We start from the raw sequence: 20,699 nt of genomic DNA, 5'->3' as shown, positions 1-20,699 counted from the left end.
TTTTTTTTTTTTAATAAATTTATTCTATTTATTTTTGGCTGTGTTGGGTCTTCGTTGCTGCCCCTGGGCTTTCTCTAGTTGCGGTGAGCGGGGGCTACTCTTCGTTGCAGTGCACGGGCTTCTCATTGCGGTGGCTTCTCTTGTTGTGCAGCACAGGCCCTAGAGCGCACGGGCTTCAGTAGTTGAAGTACACAGGCTCCAGTAGTTGTGGCTCGCAGGCTCTACAGCGCAGGCTCAGTAGTCGTGGTGCACGGGCTTAGTTGCTCCGCGGCATGTGGGATCTTCCCGGACCAGGGCTCGAACCCGTGTCCCCTGCGTTGGCAGGCGGATTCTTAACCACTGCGCCACGAGGGAAGGCCAAGGAGGACGTTTTATTTATTCTCTAGAAAGCCCTACATTTCTAGGCTAAGTAGACAAGTGCTTGGACCATCCTTCCTCAGGAAATGACTGGTTGCCAAAGCCCAGCCAAACCTCAGAACCCACCAGACATCCTAAGAAACCTACAAAACAGATCTTCTGTGCCCTCGTGGGCACCATATGTCAGAAGCCCTGTTTGTCAGCAGGATGGGCCCGGGGGACACTGCTCTGCAGCCTCCAGATGTGGGAGAAGTCTGTCTGGGGTGTTCCTTCCACCACACGCCACCAGGAGGCTAGGCCTGGCTCAGCTGTTCTTGCATCAAGGCCCTGGGCAGCTCCTAAGACCTGCCTTTGGCTGAGGGGCTCATCAAATTCCACTTGAAGACAAGAGGGATTCTGTGGGACAGGTCATCTCCCTGACAACTGCCGGGTGCCCAGTCGGAGGGTTCTGTAACTTCCCTCCCACCACATCCCTTGGCATCCCACCTACTTGAGTCTTGCCCCTTCAGTGTTTACAGGGTGCTCACAGACTAGTGGAACTTCAGCTTCCTGCCCTGCCTGGCGCAGACAAGGATAGTAAAGGCACAAACCAAGGGTGACACCTTGAGCCGCCCTGCAGTGCACAGGGCAAGCGGCGGGATGACGGGAGTCAGGTTCCATAAACGGAGAGCAAGTCACTGTCCTCCCTTTACCTCCCCACCTTTTTCTGTCTCAAAGACAGTGGCCGTTCAACTGCCACACCCTCTCCTATATTTTATTCATGTTTTCTGTTCACCAGAAAGCCAGCAGACTGGGCTCCTCGACCAGCAGGTCCCAGTCAATGCACATTGCTGGGTCAGCCTCCAGTGGTTTCCACCACCATCCCTTGCCTTGACTCGAGGGGCCTGGGGCTCGCCTCCACCGCCCAGTCAGCAGCTTAAACCCTCAGAATGCACCACAGGTTAGCTCCTTCTTGCCGGGAGCAGGATCAGGGTGTATGGGGCTCCCCACCTCCCAGCAATTTCTCTCCTTCCGATAGCGGCCACATTACGATTTTAAGAAAATAAAGAGTAATATGCTACTCTGGATAACGCACACATAGAACATCTAGAAAAGCTGGTGAAATCAGGATAAAGATTGCAATGCCAAACCATTGTGTTTGCGTAACTAGAACATTGAGAGGATCAGAAGGAACTGTGGCTTAATAGAAAATGACATCCTGACCCAACTCCCGTTTAGCCTTTCGTCATTTGCTGACAGAATTTCACATACGTTTACTCACACATACCTCATAGCAGCCTGAAGATTAAATATCTGAATGTAAGTGCAAGTCAGACGGGATCAAAGTAGATTTTACAGATTTTTCACAGCTCTGAAAGGTAGGCTGCATCTTCCAGTGGAAGAGGGCAGCTCACGGGCACTGTGTAGGGTCTGCGCTTCCTTCCCTCGGGGCGCATTTCACCAGCAGCACCTTGGGCTTTGGTTGGTGGGGGTTGCCACAGCCTCCTGGGACCATCCTAGGAGGCCAGGGAGCAGCAGGGTGAGCCTGGGGAATTGCTGGAACCTGGAGCCTGAGCCGGGAGTGTGTCTGAGGCACCCGTGCGCCTGGGCTTCCGGCCACAGCCTAGGACAGTGAGGGAGAACACGGGGAGTCCCTTCAAACCCCGGAGGGGCTGCTCCAGCGCGTGAAGTCAGCCACCTCGGGGGAGCAACGACGAGCTGCCGAGAAGGAACTACTCCCCAGCTGTTCACACCGATCCTTGGATTTTTTTTCCCCCGGGAAACAAAGCCCATTTCACTGTTACTCACATGGTTAAAAATGCAACCACCCTGACATGGATGTAAAAACAAATGAAATTCACACCTGAGGTAGAAATAAACCACACTGTGGCTTCTCCTGAAATTAAGCTTTGATAAGACTGGGTGGGGAGGGTAGGTGGAGAGAAAGCCGAGGAAGGGCACCCAGCTGCTGAGGCAAATGGTGCATGCGAGTGTGTGTGCACAAGTGCACATTTTAGCCAGGCATCAGGTTGTTTTTAAGTCCCTTTTCCAGAGATCAGTAACAAGGGGCCACATTTCTGCACAGCAATTCGTGGAATCAGATGCTGCCTCCATGAGCTGGGATCTTTTACTAGATCTCCTGTCATTGTGTACTGTCTCTGGGCAGTGGAGCTGGAGCAACTAGCCAGCTATGGGACAAGAGAATTTTCTCTTCAAATTTCTTTCCCCAAACAGGTCCTAAGAAGTGGTCTATACCACTTTACAGATTTATTAAATGTCAATGAGGTGACTTTTATAACAGCGATGCTTTGTACTAATATACCAAACATACCCAGCCCAATAAAAATACAAACTCCACAGCTGCTTTCTTAAAACTCTCACGCCAATTCTGAAACCAGATACTATTAATACCGTCAGTTATAGGAATCAAAAAAGAGGTTTTCAAGTAGGTAAATTAAAAACGAAGTTTCAGTTTCTGGAAAGAAACTGTTAACAATGATTGTCTCCAGGGGAGAAAAGTCAGTGACTGAGGATGAAAGCAGACTTACTTTTCTCTATATTCTCTTGTCCATTTTGAACTGTTTACCATGTGCATGGATTACCTATTCCAAAGAAAAATTTAAATTAAAGTGAAAATTAAATATTCAGAATCTAAACTGAAACTGTGAATACAGACTATCCCTGTTAAAGTGCTTTTTCTTAAACCTTCAAAATAAAGGGAAACAAGCTCTGCTATTTAAAAAAGCCCTCCCTCCTGCACCCCCCCACATTTCAATCGCTGTGTTTAATTCCTTTGAAGAGCAGAGTAACCATGTGTGGGAGTTAAAAATGCATTTAATCATTGCCCCCCAAATTTGACAGAAGTGTGGCAAGGAGGGCCATCTGTTTTATTTGAATGAGAAATGACCCAGCATTTTGATTTCAATTAGCCTCTTTGTAGCTTTACGTTTGAGCTGGTTCCATGGGTAACAGTTCAAACTAAGTGTAGAGAGAAGCTGGCCAAGTTCTGCCAGTGCTGATTTGTTTTAACAACTGTCAATGAACATAGAACAAGTGTACAAGACGATGTTGCTGGAAGCACATTAAAATGCAAAATTTTACAGAATCAAAACCCCACACTCTGGAACCTGAGAGCTAAACAAAATATTGAAATAGTGTCTTTATATCGTTATATCAAATAATTTAAATATTTAAAATCAATATCACTTATTTAAATTCTTAGTTTCAAACGACAAATATACGCCTACGACATGCAAAGTCCTGTTATGCCATGGGCCTGAACCGAAGATGATACAAGTAGTGGTTCCTGCCCTTGAGAAGTGTGTGATCTATTTGCAAGGATAAGCCTGCAAAGTTATACAATAATTTGAGTAATATTTAAGACAATAATAGAACTGTCAAACATCAGTACTGAAAAAATTATGATGAATTCTGAGGATGGAAAGGGAATACTTTAGTCAAGGGCTTTATATTGGAAGGGATCTGCTCATTAGTGGTAGAGCAGGGCTGAAACACACACACCCCATCTAACACCTGTGTCCCTTCCACATCACCTCTACTCCCTTTTTACACACAAGCACACGCACACACACACACGTGGCAGGTTTACAAAGGTGGGTGCACTCCCTCTAGAATGGTCAAAGGTAACCCAATGATGCAACACTGCATTGGTGATGGTCCAAAGCCACTCCCATAGCTCTAGGGAAGCCAGCCTGAACCTCAGCTCCAGTTGTCACTGCCTCCCAGGGTGTGTTTGTCAAAAACACCAGATTCCTGGGCCCCCATCCTGCACAGGTTGACTGCCCAGTTCTCTGATAAATTCATGTAATGGGTCTCAAGGAAGTCATATGAATGGGGGAGGGGGAGAGTCATTTTTGATGGCAGCTAGTTTGTGCAATTACTGATGTGCAATTTACTGGAAGTGTAACTGATTCACACTTTCCCACGGCACTCAGGTGTTCCCAGTCCTTACCATCTGCTTTCTTGATGTCCTGAAAGAAGGTTCTGTGACCTCGGTTCTGCAGCTTCCACAGTTTCTCAACATGTCCCTCCTCAAGGAGTTGGCCAGTTCTCCAAAGCCACATCATCCAAGGCAGAGGAGTCATGGTGGTGATGGCCACTGAGAGGGGACCCTGTGGCAGGGCCCTGGCTCAGTGGCAGAACCATGGGATGGATTCTGAGTCCCCAGCTCCTTCCACCCGAGCACTGCTGAAGCAGGAAACAGGGAACTCTCCACAGTGCGGCTAACCCAGCCCCACCTGCTTAGTTTACTGCCATACATGAGACAGTCCCAGTCAACATGCTGCAACACGGTTATTTCTTAACTCTAGGAAATCCAAATTAAGACAATGTAATCATAAAGAAGAAGAATCGCTAGTCATTGTTAATGTACAGATCATAAAAACTGACTTTTTAAAAAAATAAAAAATACTGTATTTTGAAAAACAGGTAAAAAATATGAAATTCTTAATGGCAATGCAGTAAGGCTCATATTAACTACTATACTTACATAATTTATCTGGCTAGATCTGCATGATTAAAATTTCTGTTACTGCCTAATAGTGAAAAATTTTAGTTTTGTTACAAAGCCCAGGAGACTGGAATTTCATTTAGCTCAAAACTCAGAAAGTATTACATTAGCAAAAATCAGTAAAATCTGACATAATAGTATAAATCATTAAAAACACTATTGGTAAATGGATTTGTATTTACAGAATCTCCATGAATATGCAATGAAGACGTTTTTACAATATTTATTAAGATAAGAATTTTATAAATTGAAAGACTCAGAGGCACATAGTTTTAAAAGGCCAATACCATGGGAATAATGACGTCAACACAGAAAAGAAGATATGAACAGTTACAACCAAGACAAGATTTTTTTAAAAGCCACATCCCCCCAATACACATCATACGAATTATCCTTCAAAATTACCATGATAAAAAGTTACTTCCTTCAAAGAAAAATAATTCTTTCCACCTACCAAGCCTAGAAAATCCTATTTACAATGAACTGTCCTGTATTTCATCAGTATTGTTTAATATGGCCTCTTCTACTTTGTCATTAGAGTACTGAAAATTTTATAGCTATTATATTTACAAATGCACATAATATTTAAATTTGCTCTTCACTGAGAACAACTGAAAATATACTTAATCAAATCACAATACAAATGTTTTAGTGTTGATAATACATTCTGTGGAGACAGGTGTAGGGGGAGAGGTGTATTTAGAATTATGTTGTTTCTGAAGGATTACTAGGCCAATAAGTCTGATAAAACTCAAGGTAGTCACAAAAACAGGTCTTTGTTGATGAAGAATTTAATTTATTTCTGTTTTAACTGGACACACGGGGCTTCTTCAGTCAACCTTCACCACACTGTATATTTTGGTAACAAACCAAAAGCATGCAAAGAAGCCAATTGTTCCTATAAAAGAAAAAACAAAAATAAATCCCTTTTCAAAGGCAGCTTCATGATTTACACAAAAATACAGGCTTAAAATGATTGGTTCCTTAAAAAAAGCCACAAAACTATAAATCATTACTTAACAGGAATATACCATAGATCCGTGAACTTTTTTGAAAGATACAGAATTCAAATCAAATTTCTTTCAGAAATTGATAGAAAAAACTTTTTATGCTATAAGATTACTGAACGCTTTCTGTAATATATTCTTTTTCTTATTACATGGAAAAGGCTAAAATTGAAGATGAAAAGGATGCCAATTTTACTTTTCTATTTAAGAATATTTTCATTTTTTTTCCCCACGTCTTTTTTGGGAGTATAATCGCTTTACAATGTTGCTGTATAACAAAGTGAATCAGCTATATGTATACATATATCCCCATATCCCCTCCCTCTTGCACCTCCCTCTCACCCTTCCTTAAAAAACTAAAAACAGAACTACCTTACGACCCAGCGCAGCAATACCATTACTGGGCATATACCCTGCGAAAACCATAATTCAAAAAGAGACATGTACCACAATGTTCATTGCAGCACTATTTACAATAGCCAGGACATGGAAGCAGCCTAAATGCCCATCGACAGATGAATGGATAAAGCAGATGTGGTACATATACAATGGAATATTACTCAGCCATAAAAAAGAAATGAAATTGAGTTATTTGTAGTGAGGGGGATGGACCTAGAGTCTGTCATACAGAGTGAAGTAAGTCAGAAAGAATATTTTCTTATCACAAAATGGAAAACTGCCATTTAATTAATTCAACATATGATATGAATGGCTTAAGTATCAGAATATCAGATTCACAGAGTAATTAAATGGGGATATTTTCTAAGTACAGTTAGTGGGAATGATCAGTTTTCAAAGAATTACAATAAAATAACTCAAAAAGATTTTACAAAGTGTTGAAAGTGATATGATTAGAATAGTAACAAAGGCACACCCCCTCTGAAATGAGAGGTGGTGTGGTACTGGAGGACAGAGCAGCTCTGTCATGAGCTGTGTGTATCATCTTTGGATTAGACACCTGGAATCTCCAAGCCCATTTCTTTATCTTATTTAAGAGGGATAATTTTATCTGCCCTATCTCCATAGACTGTTATGTAGAGTAAATGAGATGATTCATGAAAAAATACATGCCTTAATTTTCAGGTATTTTCATCCCTCTACATGCCAAAAAATCTGAATGCTAGACAGGTGACAAAAATGAGGCTCCAAGGAGTTACGTAACTGTCTAATGGCCTGTGGCTGGTAAGAAAGGCCAGAATTCAAATTCACTTTTTCTGACTTCAAGTGTAGCATTCTTATAAACTATACCATGCTTAGATTTACTAAACATAAATTCAGAGACTCTGTTTTAAGAGAATATATTCTAAATTGTGAAACTAACACATTTTTAAAGCTGAGGCATAGCTTTTTTCCCAAGATTACCCCCTAAGAAATAGTCACTAGGTAGGGGTGCAGAAGAATACAGAAGGAGATACATACATGCCCCTTGTGGAAGTTTTATCTTTAAAGTTCCAACAGTTTTCACCATTGTTTTAAATGTAATATAAACAGAAAGTATTAAAGTAGATTTTCTAAGTCAAGAGACTATACCTGGGCCATTACTACAGAAGTTATGAATGTTATTATTCTCACATCATACATGTACCGAGTACCTACTCTGTGCATGTCATGCACACTGTGTGTGTTTTGGAGGACACACAAATACACCTTTTGGATATTCAAAGGGTCATTATTAAGACTTGGGAAGAGGTTGGGGTTAATTTCGGAAAAGTAATGGTGAAAACATAAATATATTTAAACAATCTTATGGTTAGCAAGAACTTCAAGATAATAAAAGGTTATTTTAAGATGAGAAAAAACATTTTATCATCATTCTAGCAACCCTAAGAAAGTTGTTTATTTTGTTCTTAACAAAATACTTCTAGTATTTTATTTTGTTCTTAACATTGAATAGATATAGTGTACATACTAAAAGTGGCATCGTTCCTTATGTGACAGAACAATTATTTTGTCTTGTATAATAGATTGACTTAAATAAAAGGTGTCAGTTCAGAGTCCTGAAATAAATATGGATATCCCCACTTCAGAAAAATTCAAGACACTGAAAGGGCTCAGCACTCCTATGTAGAGAACCTTTTCCACAAAGTGAAATACACTGAAAGTTACTGGCTTAACTGGTTGATTCAATTTGATGTGGCTCCAGAATTTAGATTACAAAATTTGTTTTACTCTAAATAAGTAAAAATATGACACTTTAAAAATCAAGAACAATAAAGTTCAGGTGATGGTTAAATTATCATTGTAACATATGCCTGGAAAAACAACAAGACATTCACCAAGATCATTATTTTTTGTGTGTAACAAGGAATAAATTACTCTATATATGCATGCATGGACACAGATACAGATGCACAAAAACAGTAATCCTTGTTTCACAGGCTATGACTGTTTTACAGACATTTATTAAGACTTATGGCTATGGACCTAAATCTATCACATAGCATCAAGATATGCACCCCCCAACTTCTACCCCACTATGTCTGACCAATGAATGACCTGCAGTACAGAATTGATGTAAGTGCCTAAAGCTTGTTACATACTGACATAGCAATGGAGCACTTCAAAATTCTACCTAATTTTCTTAAATGTTAACAGATGAGTAAAAAATAGAAAAGTTCTAATTTTTTAGAAAGTTTTTTTCTGGGACTTCCCTGGAGGTCCAGTGGTTAAGACTCCGTGCTTCCGATGCAGGGGGCACGGGTTTGATCCCTGGTCGGGAACTAAGATCCCACATGCCGTGCAGCCAAAAATAAATAAAAACTTTAAAAAAAAATTTTTTTTTAAAGTTTTTTTCTTTTTGACTCCTATATTTCCTGACATAGCATGCAACACAATCTTAGATAAAATTTTAGATGTACATTTTTTATGACAAAGAAAGGTCCCCCCAGTCTTTTTTTTTTTTTTTTTTTTGGTGTAGTCCTTCCACAAATGCTGACCAAGCACCCACAGGGCTCTGAGATACAGAAAACTTATCTAGGTGGACAGAGAAGATATACACATAGAAATACCAATATAAAGCACACTGTATCCCATTAGGTACTTGGATTTTAAAGTGGAGATATAAACCTGTAGTTTAAAACTTCTAGAATAAGGGATGTCCTATGATTATCTTTTCTTGATATCATTTATTCTCAATCTCATCTTGACTTCACTGCCTCAATTTCTACTTACTCCTAAACCTAGGTAGTTAGAGCTTTTTATGCTATTTCTGAAATGAGCAGAAGCAAGACTGTTCCATTAAGAGATTAACAGGGGGGGGCTTCCCTGGTGGCGCAGTGGTTGAGAATCTGCCTGCCAATGCAGGGGACACGGGTTCTAGCCCTGGTCTGGGAGGATCCCACATGCCGCGGAGCAACTAGGCCCGTGAGCCACGGTTACTGAGCCTGCGTGTCTGGAGCCTGTGCTCCGCAACAAGAGAGGCCGCGATAGTGAGAGGCCCGCGCACCGCGATGAAGAGTGGCCCCCACTTGCCGCAACCAGAGAAAGCCCTCGCACAGAAACGAAGACCCAACACAGCCATAAATAAATAAATAAAATGAAAAAAAAAAAAAAAAAAAAGAGATTAACAGGGGAAAACCTTGAGAACTACTGGTTGAGATGCCCCTGTACTTGCAGCACAACAATGGACCCCGTTTAGTCTCCTCCCCTTAGGTTCTGTTTTCTCACCTTCGGTTTACTGATATTCACCTCACAGGGAGGCAGACCAAACTATGCTTAGCTGCGCTCAAAACTAAATACAGGAGCACTGAGTAGCACAAGCTTTCATGTAATTGTAATGTGCCTAAGAGCTTGTAATTTGGATGCAAGTTAAAATAACTGTAATCTGCCTAAAAACTTATTAACTAAAAATAACTCGTTCTAATTCTTACCTGTAAAAAGAAAGAAGATCAAAACCATTATCATGGTATAACCAAAGTACAGAATTGTACTTGCTGTTCCTGTGATTTGCAGTTTTGAAAAGAAGTAGTGTATTGCATATATTAAGAAATAAACTGCAGTAAAGCCACTGGTAAGGAATGAACGCCATTGCCAATGATAATCCTGGGTAGAAAAGAAAAAAATGAAAGATCAAGAATTACTTTCCAATTAATAGATAACGTGCAGTAGAATAAAGTTATAAAGCAAACACAGCTAAGTGAAATAGCGCCCCAAGCCTAATTTTTGCTATTGGTTCCAGTCTCTTTCTCACACTGAACTTTGCCAATTTCCCTCCTCACTAAAGGTGCTGAGAAGCACCCTCTAGCTTTGATGGAACTACTTAAAGACTGGCTAAAAACCTGTAGAAAAATCTTAAACAGTTTATGAATAATGAAGCATTAGGCTATATTTTAAAATGTATGTTTCCCAAAAAGAAAAGAAATATACGAAGAGCTTAGTTACATAATTCAAAATTAGTATTACTTATAGTCTAGTCATCTCTATATTAGGAAGAAGATTATCCTCAAAAAAAAACCCTGGTTGAAACCCATTTTTAGTTATTACTAACAATTTATATAAGGTAGGTTTTTAAATACAGCTTCTCTTACTTTTACATAAAGTGGCTTACAGCTTAGCAGGAGATCTTCTAAAAGATACTTCACTATCTTACCCTTTGGAATATGTAAAAAAAATATATATATTTCAAAAGCACACCAAGATTAGAAAATCCTAAAGAATCCACACACGAAAACTACTACAACTAATAAATGAATTCAGCAAAGTTGCAGGGTACAAGATCAACATGAAAATCAGTGTTTTCATATACTGACAATGAACGATCCAGAAAAGGAAGTTTAAACAATTATTCCATTTACAGCAGCATCCAAAAGAAAAAAAATACCTAGGAATAAATTTAACCAAGGAGGTGAAAGATTTGTACACTGAAAACTACAAAACACTGCTAAAAAAAAATTAAAGATGATTTAAATAAATGGAAAGCCATCTGTTTTCACGGATTAGAATACTTAATATTGTTAAGATGGCAACACTCTCCAAAGCAACCTACAGATTCAATGCAATGCCTATCAAAATTCCAACAACCTTCTTAGCAAAAATGAAAAAGCCAATCCTCAGAGTCATATGAAATTGCAAAGGGCCCTAAAGAGCCAACATAATCTTCAAAAAGAAGAACAAGGTTGGAAGACTTACCCTTCCCAATTTCAAAACTTAATACGAAGCCATGGTAATCAAAACAGTGTGGTGTTGGCATAAAAACAGCATATATACCACTGGAACAGAATTGAGACTCCAGAAATAAACCCACACATCTATGGGCCAATGTGTTTTCAACAAGGTTGCCAAGGCCATTTAATGAGGAAAGAATAATTTCTTCAACAAAAGGTGCTGGGAAAACTGGATAGCCACGTGCAAAAGAATGAAGTTGGACCCCTAACTAATACCACATACAAAAATTAATTCAAAATGGATCAATGACCTAAAACTATACACTTGGAAGAAAACATGGGGGTAAATCTTCATGACCTTGGATTTAAGCAATGAATTCTTAGAAACAAAAGAAAAAAATAGATAAATCAGACCCTCAAAATTAAAAGTTTGGTGCAAAAGACATCATGAAGAAAGTGAAAAGACAGCCTACAGAATGGGAGAAAAAATTTACAAATCATATATCTGATAAAGGTCTAGTATCCAGAATATAGAAAGAACTCTAACAATTAAACAAAAAGATAAACAACCCAACTTACAAATGGGCAAAGGAATTAGACATTTCACCAAACAAGATACCCAAGAAAATACGCTCATCATCATTAGTCATTGGGGAAATGAAAATCAAAACCACAATGAGATACCACTTCACACCTTCTAGGATGGCTATAATTTAAAAACCCAGAAAATAGCAGGTATTGGCAAGGATGTAGAGAAACTGGAACACTTGTGCATTGCTAGTAGGAATGTAAAATGGTGCAGCCACTGTGGAAAAAACAGTTTGATGGTTCCTCAAAAAGTTAAACAAAGAATTACCATATGACTCAGCAATACCACTCCAACATATATACCCCAAAGAACTGGAAACAGGTACCCAAATAAATATTTGTACACGAATGTTCATAGCAGCACTATTCACAATAACCAAAAGGTGGAAACAAGCCTAATGTCCATCAATGAATGAATGAATAAACAAACTGGAGTACATCTATCTATGCAATGGAATATTACTCGGCTATAAAAAGGAATGAAGCACTGATACATGCTACAGTGTGATGAACCTTAAAACATTCTGCTAAGTGAAGGAAGGCAGACACAGAAGGTCACACATAATGTATGATTCCATTTACATGAAATACCCAGAACAGATAACTCTGCAGAGACAGAAGCAGATTGGTGGTTGCCAGGGTCTGAAGGGGAGAGAAGAACGGGAAGTAACTACTTAATGGGTTCGGGATTTTATTTAGAGTTGATGAAAATATTTTGAGACAGAGAGAGCGGGTGCACAACACTGTATATGTAATAAGTGCCACTGAATTGTTCACTTTAAAATGGTTGATTTCATGTTATGTGAACTTAATCTCAATTTTTAAAAAAGCGTCTCAAGTTTAACAAAGTCAGATTTTATCTCCTGTATAGAAAACAACTATAAAAGAATGATTTAACACAATCTAAATCTTTAGAAGTGACCTAAGGACACCAACACACATCACCATGCTGCCAAGTATATAACTCATAACAATGTAATCTCTGAAATGTTTTAATAAATTTTTCCACTTAAAATGTTTATTTTCACTAAATTTTCAGTCTACAAGTGTCTGTATCACAAAAAAAGAATATTAATTTTAAAGTCAGACAGTTAAAGAATAAAAATTCAGCAAAATGTGTTATTCTCAGGAAATTAACATTTTAAAGTTAAGCTCTAAATAAATAAATATACTGAATCAGGATACTATCTTAATTCAATCTTAAAGAAGGCTACATTCGATTTAGGAATACAGGTCAATTTCTACCTTAATAACACATATTTACAGAAATTACTTCAATTACTGTTAAGTCCCCTACATATGAACCTTCAAGTTGAGAACTTTCAAAGATGCGAACGTGCATCTGGTTCCAGCAAGGAACCAGCACCTGTGCCATCAGCGTCAGGCGTGAGTGAAACTGCAGCTTGCCCTCCATCTCCTACTGCTGACGATCCTTCAGCTCTACCATCTCCCACCTCCTCTCCCTCCTCCAGTCAGTAACTCTTCTTGCCTGTTCACTCCATGCCAGTCCTTGTACCCCAATTGTTGTACTGTACTACTGTACTTTTCAAGGTGCTGTACTGTAAGATTAAAAATGATTTTTTTTGTTTTTTATGTATTATTTGTGTGAAAAGTATTATAAACCCATTACAGTACAGTACTATACAGCCGACTGTGTTAGTTGGGTACCTAGGCTAACTTTGTTGGACTTATGAACAAACTGGACTTATGAACGCGCTCTTGAAACAGAACTCGTTCGTATGTAGGGGTCTTACTGTAATAGTATTCAAAGTGGCCTTATGCCAAAATTATAAATACTGTCCACAAATTAACGTAATTGAATATTGCTAATACATACCTCTGCACATAGGTGGAAATAGCAAAGAAGTATAGTTGCTTCAGAACAGGTAATAACCAAAATGATAAACACCAGGAACAGGAAGCCAAACATGTAATACATCTGGTGTGACCTATAATCAAACATATCAAGATGAAGCTATAAATATTTCCTCTTTGACACAGAAAATGACAAAATCTTCTTCTCATTTTTCTTGAACTGAAAATGTTTGCTTTTTCTCCCAACTAATCAAAGACAAATTCTCATAGATTTAGACAGTGATGGGGCGGGGATGGGGCAGGGGGAGGAAGGATGCAGCAGTGCTATTGGACTCTGCCTTCCTGTTCAGGGAGAACCTGAAACTCTTATTTATTCAAATATGCTTAGCCCATCTGTCTACTGGTGAGTCAGACAAATTTGATAAAATTAATGTGAAGACAGAGCCAAACTAAGAAAAGGTTACATTTGGTACATATTGTTTTCTATCATATATGATAAAAATCAGTTGAATTTGGAAAAAACACTAACAGTCAGGAATGAAAGACAAGTTCTAATCACTAAAAAGCTCCAATTTAGTTCTAACAATGCTACCTGGGACCTTGGTACTTTCTGTAACATATGTCAATGCGATCAAATAAGGATCATAATATACTGCAATGTACACACTCTAACAGTGAGGTTCAAAATTGCCACTACGTGCTTTCCCATTCAAACAAGAAATCAGAGAGTGAAGGGATCTTGGGATAAGAAACGACTTTGTAATTTTTTTTCCCCCCCTTTGGCTGTGCCATGCGGCTTGTGGGATCTTAGTTCCCTGGGCCCTCAGCAGTGAAAGTGCAGAGTCCTAACCACTGGACCACCAGGGAATGCCCAAGAAACGACTTTGAAGGCTGTCTAGCTCAACCCTTTCTCCAATGCTGGCTTGAATCCCCTCTATCAAGAGCTCAGAGTATCTTCTCTGAAGCACTACAGATGACTTATTAAAGAGCACAGGTTTGGAGAGATTTAGGTTAATTTTCTGTCATACAGAAAACGTAGCTGTGTGACACAGGCAAATTACTTAACCTCCAAAATCTCATTTTCACCTCTGTAAAATGGCATAATACCCACCTTACAGAGGTCTGAGAATTAAGTAAGAGTAAGAAATGATAAGCCCTTGATTAACAATAACTTATCACAATTATTCTTTCTCACACTGAAAAGATAAAATAACCTTTTGTCTCTTAAGATTTCCGATAATTGGAGAATGGCTTACATTTACAAGGTATAAATAGTAATCCATATAAACAAAAAGAGAAAGCTAGTACTACATATAATGGGAATGGGAATAAGAGGACTTGACTTAGTCCTTAGCTTACCAAATACTATTCAGAATGAAGAAAAGCTGTATAAAGATGCACCCAAAGGGCAAAATCCCTCCCATGATAATACCAGGTAACGGCTTTGTGTAGAAGGACTGTTCAGGAATTTGACGTGGAATCTGATTGGTTCGAACTGGGTGTTCAATGGCCTTCAGAAAAAAACAAAAGAAAGGATTCATAATTATATATCTATAATCTAGTACAGAGAGGAAAAAATTCTTCTCTGTACTAGATTATTTGCCTGCTTTTTCTCAGCTTCCATGCTGACACGAATGGCGATACAAGTCTACCTGAGTCATCCAAGTGACATTTGTATTTAGAAGCAACAAACCAGATACCCCCAGGTACAATATTCAGTCTGTCTTCTGGAACAAGCCACCACTGTTTCCAGCAGTGATCCAATGACTAATGGCTTTAGACAAAGTAAGAAACACACAGGAGGAGATAATACAGTACTCAGAAAATAGTACTTAATAAAAAGGTAGAGTTAGGTTTTTCCTTTTAATTACATACTTGCTGTAAGAAATCAGCTGGTTCTGAAACTGTGGTCAATGTATTTTTTTTGGAGATGGACAATGTCATCTTTATTAAAATTGCTCAATTTTACTAAGACTTAAGAACACGAAGAAGATAATGAATGGCTCTATGAAGCTTTATAATCCTAAGTTATTGGTGATGTTCTCAATTATTCTCCCTTTCGTAACACATTATATGGTAGTATAAAAACAAATGGAACCTAAAGTACCTAAACAGTTACATAAGAGGAAAAAAGAGTACATATGTAGAAATTCATTTCCTTGCAAAAAAGTTCAAAAACATACTTCTATAGTTTTTGTGATGACATATCAAAATTTAAAACTTGATATTCTCATTGAGGTTATACTCCTGTGGACTAGATTATTTTACATGTAGGTATATGTGTATATAGGCAGAGAACCACTAAATCGTTCTTCAATTTTTATATTTTTAGAATTTTAAGTACTTATTTAATCTATGTAATTAAAAAAAATTTCAAACCATATCAGTTTACTACTTATGCTATATAGATTTTAAGTCATAAGTTAAACAAAATGCCAAAGAACTGAAAAATCTTTTAGTAGCCTGGCATGGTAGGTGCAGTGGAGACTCTGAAGTCTCTTAAAAGTCAAGGTAGATAAGTTTCTTCCAGGGTTTTTTCAGGTCCCCTCACAAAGTGTACTACACTACGTAATTTCTCTTAACCTTGTGGAGATACTTTCAGAGGAGAGCAAAGATAGTGAAGTGGAGTTAGAGGAGGACACTGAAGAATTCTCATTTTCCTCTTAGCCTGAGGGTAGAAAGGGGGCAGCAGAGGTGGAGACTGAAAGACTGAGGAACTGAGACTTGATTATATTATTTCTTAAAATAAAATATTAGCAGGTAAGCATATAAAATTTATTCCAAAGCTACATATTAAAAAAATTGCTACTCTTACTGTATAGTCACTTTTGTTACAGCTTCACTTCCTAACCCATACTCAGTTTTACCCAGTTTACTTAGTTAAGTAATATAGATTAGAAACACTTATGGCTAAGAAAAAAATGCGTGTACTTTTTAGATTAAAAAAAAGTAATAATTTATTTTTAAATATATTCAAATTTTTCATTAGTTTAAATTAGCATTTCACTTCCTATTAATCCATTTTAGTTTCCATTTCCATTTACTTACAAAACTTTGAAATCTAAGTTTACATCCATAACCTCTCTCTACCACACTCTTCTGAGTACTATTTTAAGAATGACTGCAATCAAACTAGGAAGTCATCAATTTTCTATGAAATCCAGATCCCACAGGACTAGTTTGTATCTTTTAGATACCTATGTCTTTTAAGGTGGCATATGCTAATTTCCACAGTTGAGATTCATTTGAATAAGTTAACACCTATAAACTTACATTCTTCTTAAAACCAAAGTATGCACCAATAAACGTTAGAGGCACAGATATGCAGAACCAAAGAGCCAATATGGCAACCAGCGTCCCAAAAGGAATAGCTGCTGAAGATCCTTCTCCCCAGAGAATCAGATTCATTATAAAGAAGTCAGCAAACACAATCCTGAAAGACACAATAGGTTTTTGGGTAAAACCTGAGGTGGAAGCAAAATGATACAGTAGCAATCATATGTAGTTAATATCATGATTTCTGTGTTACACACAAGGAAAGTGGAACTGCTGAGTCAAAGGGTATGTGAATTTAAAACTTTAGTAGAAACTGCCAAATTGCTCTTCAGATTGGTTTTGCCTGGCTTGAACTCCTATCAGCAGCTTATGAAATTCACCTCTTTCCATATTTTCATCATGCTTGGGATTGTTAACTTTGTTGTTTTAATTTGCATTTCCTATTGACAACTGCAGCTGAGCATCCTTGTGTCTGTTGGCTTTCTAGGTTTTACCTTTGGTGACTTGCTGGTTATATTCACTGCTCATTTTTCATTTGGGTCGCAGGGCTTTTGCAAAGTCACATATGTGAGTTATTTATATACTCCAGCAAATAACTCCTTGTTAAATACCTTTCTCCTAGTTTATGACTTTTAAGAACCCAAACATATGAATGTGTGTACTTCGTCCCTTTCAGTCATTCTTCTATGAGTACATTTTTAAAACATGGCTGTAATAATACTATAATCACTTCTGTATACCCCCCTGCCACACACAGTTTTTAATGTTATCAAAGTGATCAATTTTTTCCTTTACCTTCTGTGTAACTTAAGAAAGCCTTTCCTAACCCGGGCTCGTAAAAATAGTCTTCTAAATTTTTGTCTAACTGTTACACCCGTTATATTTAGGTTTTAATCCACCTGGAACTGATTTCATGTGTGTGAGTTAAGAAGAGAATTTTTCTCCCTTCATGTGGACAATCAATTGTCCCAGCATCATTTTACATTGTTCCTCTGGTTGGTGATGCCACGTCTAGCATGCTTCTGTGTATACATGGTCTACTTCTGTGTTCTCTGTCCTGGCAGCCATAGGACCCCTCCAAATGCCTTTGCAATACTTGGTCTTCTCATCAGGTCAGGTAACATGGTGAATTTGTATGTATCTCTAACAAGCTTTGCAGACTTGTCATATGGACTGTCCCTATTTTGAGAAGTTACTTCAGGTGTTGCAAAGTTTTTCTGTTGCTAATACTCCTGTGAATACAGTCTTTTCCCCATACAACTACCACTTCCATTAAGATGTTTTACTTGCTACTGGTGGTATTCATAATCTTGAAATACTAGCTGATATCTAGCCATTCTGCCAAACTCTTTTACTAATTCTACAAGTTTATAGCTCAAATTTATGTTCTCCGTATACAAATTATGTCACCAATAAATAATAATATAATCTCCACCTTTCTTTTTGTTTCATGTCTTAATGTAACTAGAACTTAAATAACTGAAGCCCTAAAAGTGATTTATGAAAATGTCTCTAGTGTTTCATCATTAAATGATGTTGGTTTTGAATTAGAGATGAGATTTTTATTAATAGAAGGGAGCACTTCTCTCTCCATTAAATTCTTTTTTAATCTGGAAACAATCTTTAATATTATCAAATGCCATTTTGCTGTGCCTACTGCAATAATTATATGCAGGTGCTTATTTATAAAAAAAATTTTATGAATTGATTTCATATTATCAAATGATCCTTCTTTTCCTAGATGAACACCAATTCCCTGTGCCCTGGGGACTTGGGTTCTTGGCTCTTCTCCTTCTCTCTACTTACCTCATCATCCCCTGGTGAACACCTGTTTTTAAGGGTGGGATGAAGATGATAAATCAGAGAAGGTTTGATCAGAGATGTAAAAAACTAGCATAGGATAATTTCTGTGAAGGCAAAAAAGGAAGGAGTTTCAAGGAAAAGGTATTCCAATGTTACACAATGTAAAGAGGTAAAGACAGGAAAAATGGTTTCTAAATTTGAAAATGGGAACATCTTTGGTAACCTTAGACAGAAGTTCACTAAAGTGATGCGGGAAAAAGATTATGTGGGTTTACAATGTAAATATATGCTAAAAAAATCAGAGTAAGGGAGTATAGACTATTTCTTCAAGGCATTTTGTTGAAAATTGAAAAGAAATAAAGACAGTAGACTAGAAGATGCTTATAGGAAGCTCTTTTTAGAATATGGGAAACGTAAGCATATTTGTAGGAAGAGATGAAACACATGACCAGAACACAGAGAAAGCGAGAAATGGATTATGTCAGAGATTGGGGGGATGTTTGAAAGGCAAGATTCCAAAGGAAATTGTGGCTGACAGTCTTGGTAAGGAGGGGCACTTCTTCAACTGTCAGCAGAGGTAAAGAAGACAAAGGATATGGCTTGAGGAAAGCATAAAAATCTGAATAGAACATGAATGGCTGAGAGGCATGTGAATCTTCAATGGAGGTGAAAATCTGAGACTATTTAACCCAATCATGTATAAAAATGCCAGCTATTCTTTCATTTCTGGCCTGCAAATGGAACAGTCTTGGCTTCAAGATTTAACCCTTGGCCTACTTTACTGCTGCTGATTATTCAGAGGCCAGTTCTTGCCCTCCATTAATCTGTGAGCAGGGGATAAACTGGGTTCTATTTCTAGGACCAGACACACATCAGATACTTGATATCAGAAGCTATCTTCCAAAGCACCACAGATGTTCTGTTTTTTTATGTTGGTGGTTGTTTTTTTCATTTTTGGTATATGTTACTCTAATCTAATTAATGGAATATGCTTAAAAGTAGCTATACTTATGATAAAAATCCGCAAATGTATGCCTGCCTGAACGATCTTCAGGTAAGAATTCATTTCTGTGATTAGGTCAAAAACTTTATATGCAGCCTTACATGACAATATGCCAGACTAAGAAACAGACTTTTAAGAAAAGGAATATAAAAATTTCTCATGTCTAAAGGTACCCTTTCCAGATAAGACACGTAGTTGCCATTCTGCAAATGTTTATTAAATATTCACTTTTTAAAAATTAAATTCATTTTCTTGGGTACATAGAGACAGAAAAAGATTAGACTTACAGGACAGAAATTCTGGGAACTAAAATATGACTATGTCAAGCAAGTTATTATTGAAAAATTCACTTACCCAGGACAAAGAAATGATGTTAATAAAACGTTTGTTTTCCACTTCTCACCTCCAAAGGCTGCAGAAGAAAACAAAAGTGGCATTAACATAAAGACTTTTCTTCAAAGCAAACCAAATATCCATACCTCAGGTCTCGTATTGGACAAATTAACAGACAGCACTGGGTGCCTATTCCTAGAAAATGACACTAGCAAATGTCCTAATACTCCCTAATCAAATGATCCAAATCAGAGATGCATATCACAGGACTGCCCTGGATAAGTCCCGCTCTAAAGATTGTTTCAGCATAAAATAAATCTAGTGTCAAAGGAAAGTCATCCAAACCAGTTTTTCTTTTCTAATCTTTCTTTTAAACTTCAAAACAAAACAAACCCTTAAATTCTAACCCAGTTTTAATTAATGGGACTAGATGGAAAAAGGGTGCACTGCAGATTCCCGTTTATCCTGAGGTCAGTTTCAGAATTCGTTATAAAACTAGGAACCCTCAAGCCTGACATGCAACACACTTCAATGCCCATAGTAGGTCTGAGTCTCCAGGATGCCTCCAGCACTGTAGTTTCAGGTAGGCCGTGGGTGGCGGTGGGGAGACCAGTGTGTAGGATCAGGTGACCAAGAAGAGTAGACGGGTTACGGCCACTTGACAGAACAAATTTACTTACAAACTTTTTACTCTCCTTTGCCCCTCTCTAATTTTTTTCCCCACTTTATTTTATTTTTTAATAAATTTATTTATTTTTTATTTTATTTATTTTTGGCTGCGTTGGGTCTTCGTTGCTGTGCGTGGGGGCTACTCTTTGTTGCGGTGTGCGGGCTACTCATTGCGGTGGCGTCTCTTGTTGCAGAGCACGGGCTCTAGGTGCGTGGGCTTCAGCAGTTGTGGATCG

At 38.1% G+C, this 20,699-nt stretch overlaps 1 protein-coding gene across 1 annotated transcript in view; it reads right to left on the bottom strand.

Moving 5' to 3' along the window:
- Positions 1-5,074: 5,074 nt before the first annotated feature.
- The window catches only part of TM9SF2 (transmembrane 9 superfamily member 2), a 56,543-nt gene continuing 40,918 nt past the window's right edge, over positions 5,075-20,699 (bottom strand). Inside the window, exons 12-17 of the mRNA XM_059903037.1 lie at positions 19,816-19,873; positions 16,653-16,812; positions 14,739-14,890; positions 13,402-13,513; positions 9,744-9,915; positions 5,075-5,765 (exon numbers count right to left, since the gene is read on the bottom strand). Of these exons, the coding sequence (XP_059759020.1) occupies positions 5,698-5,765; positions 9,744-9,915; positions 13,402-13,513; positions 14,739-14,890; positions 16,653-16,812; positions 19,816-19,873 (722 nt within the window). The 3' untranslated portion in view covers positions 5,075-5,697. The remainder of the gene's footprint in view (positions 5,766-9,743; positions 9,916-13,401; positions 13,514-14,738; positions 14,891-16,652; positions 16,813-19,815; positions 19,874-20,699) is intronic.

The sequence above is a fragment of the Balaenoptera ricei genome, chromosome 18 (assembly GCF_028023285.1).
Source record: "Balaenoptera ricei isolate mBalRic1 chromosome 18, mBalRic1.hap2, whole genome shotgun sequence".
In the NCBI taxonomy this organism is placed as follows: domain Eukaryota; kingdom Metazoa; phylum Chordata; class Mammalia; order Artiodactyla; family Balaenopteridae; genus Balaenoptera; species Balaenoptera ricei.
The sequence above is the reverse complement of the archived record's forward strand: the minus strand, read 5'-3'. Positions and strand labels throughout refer to the sequence as shown.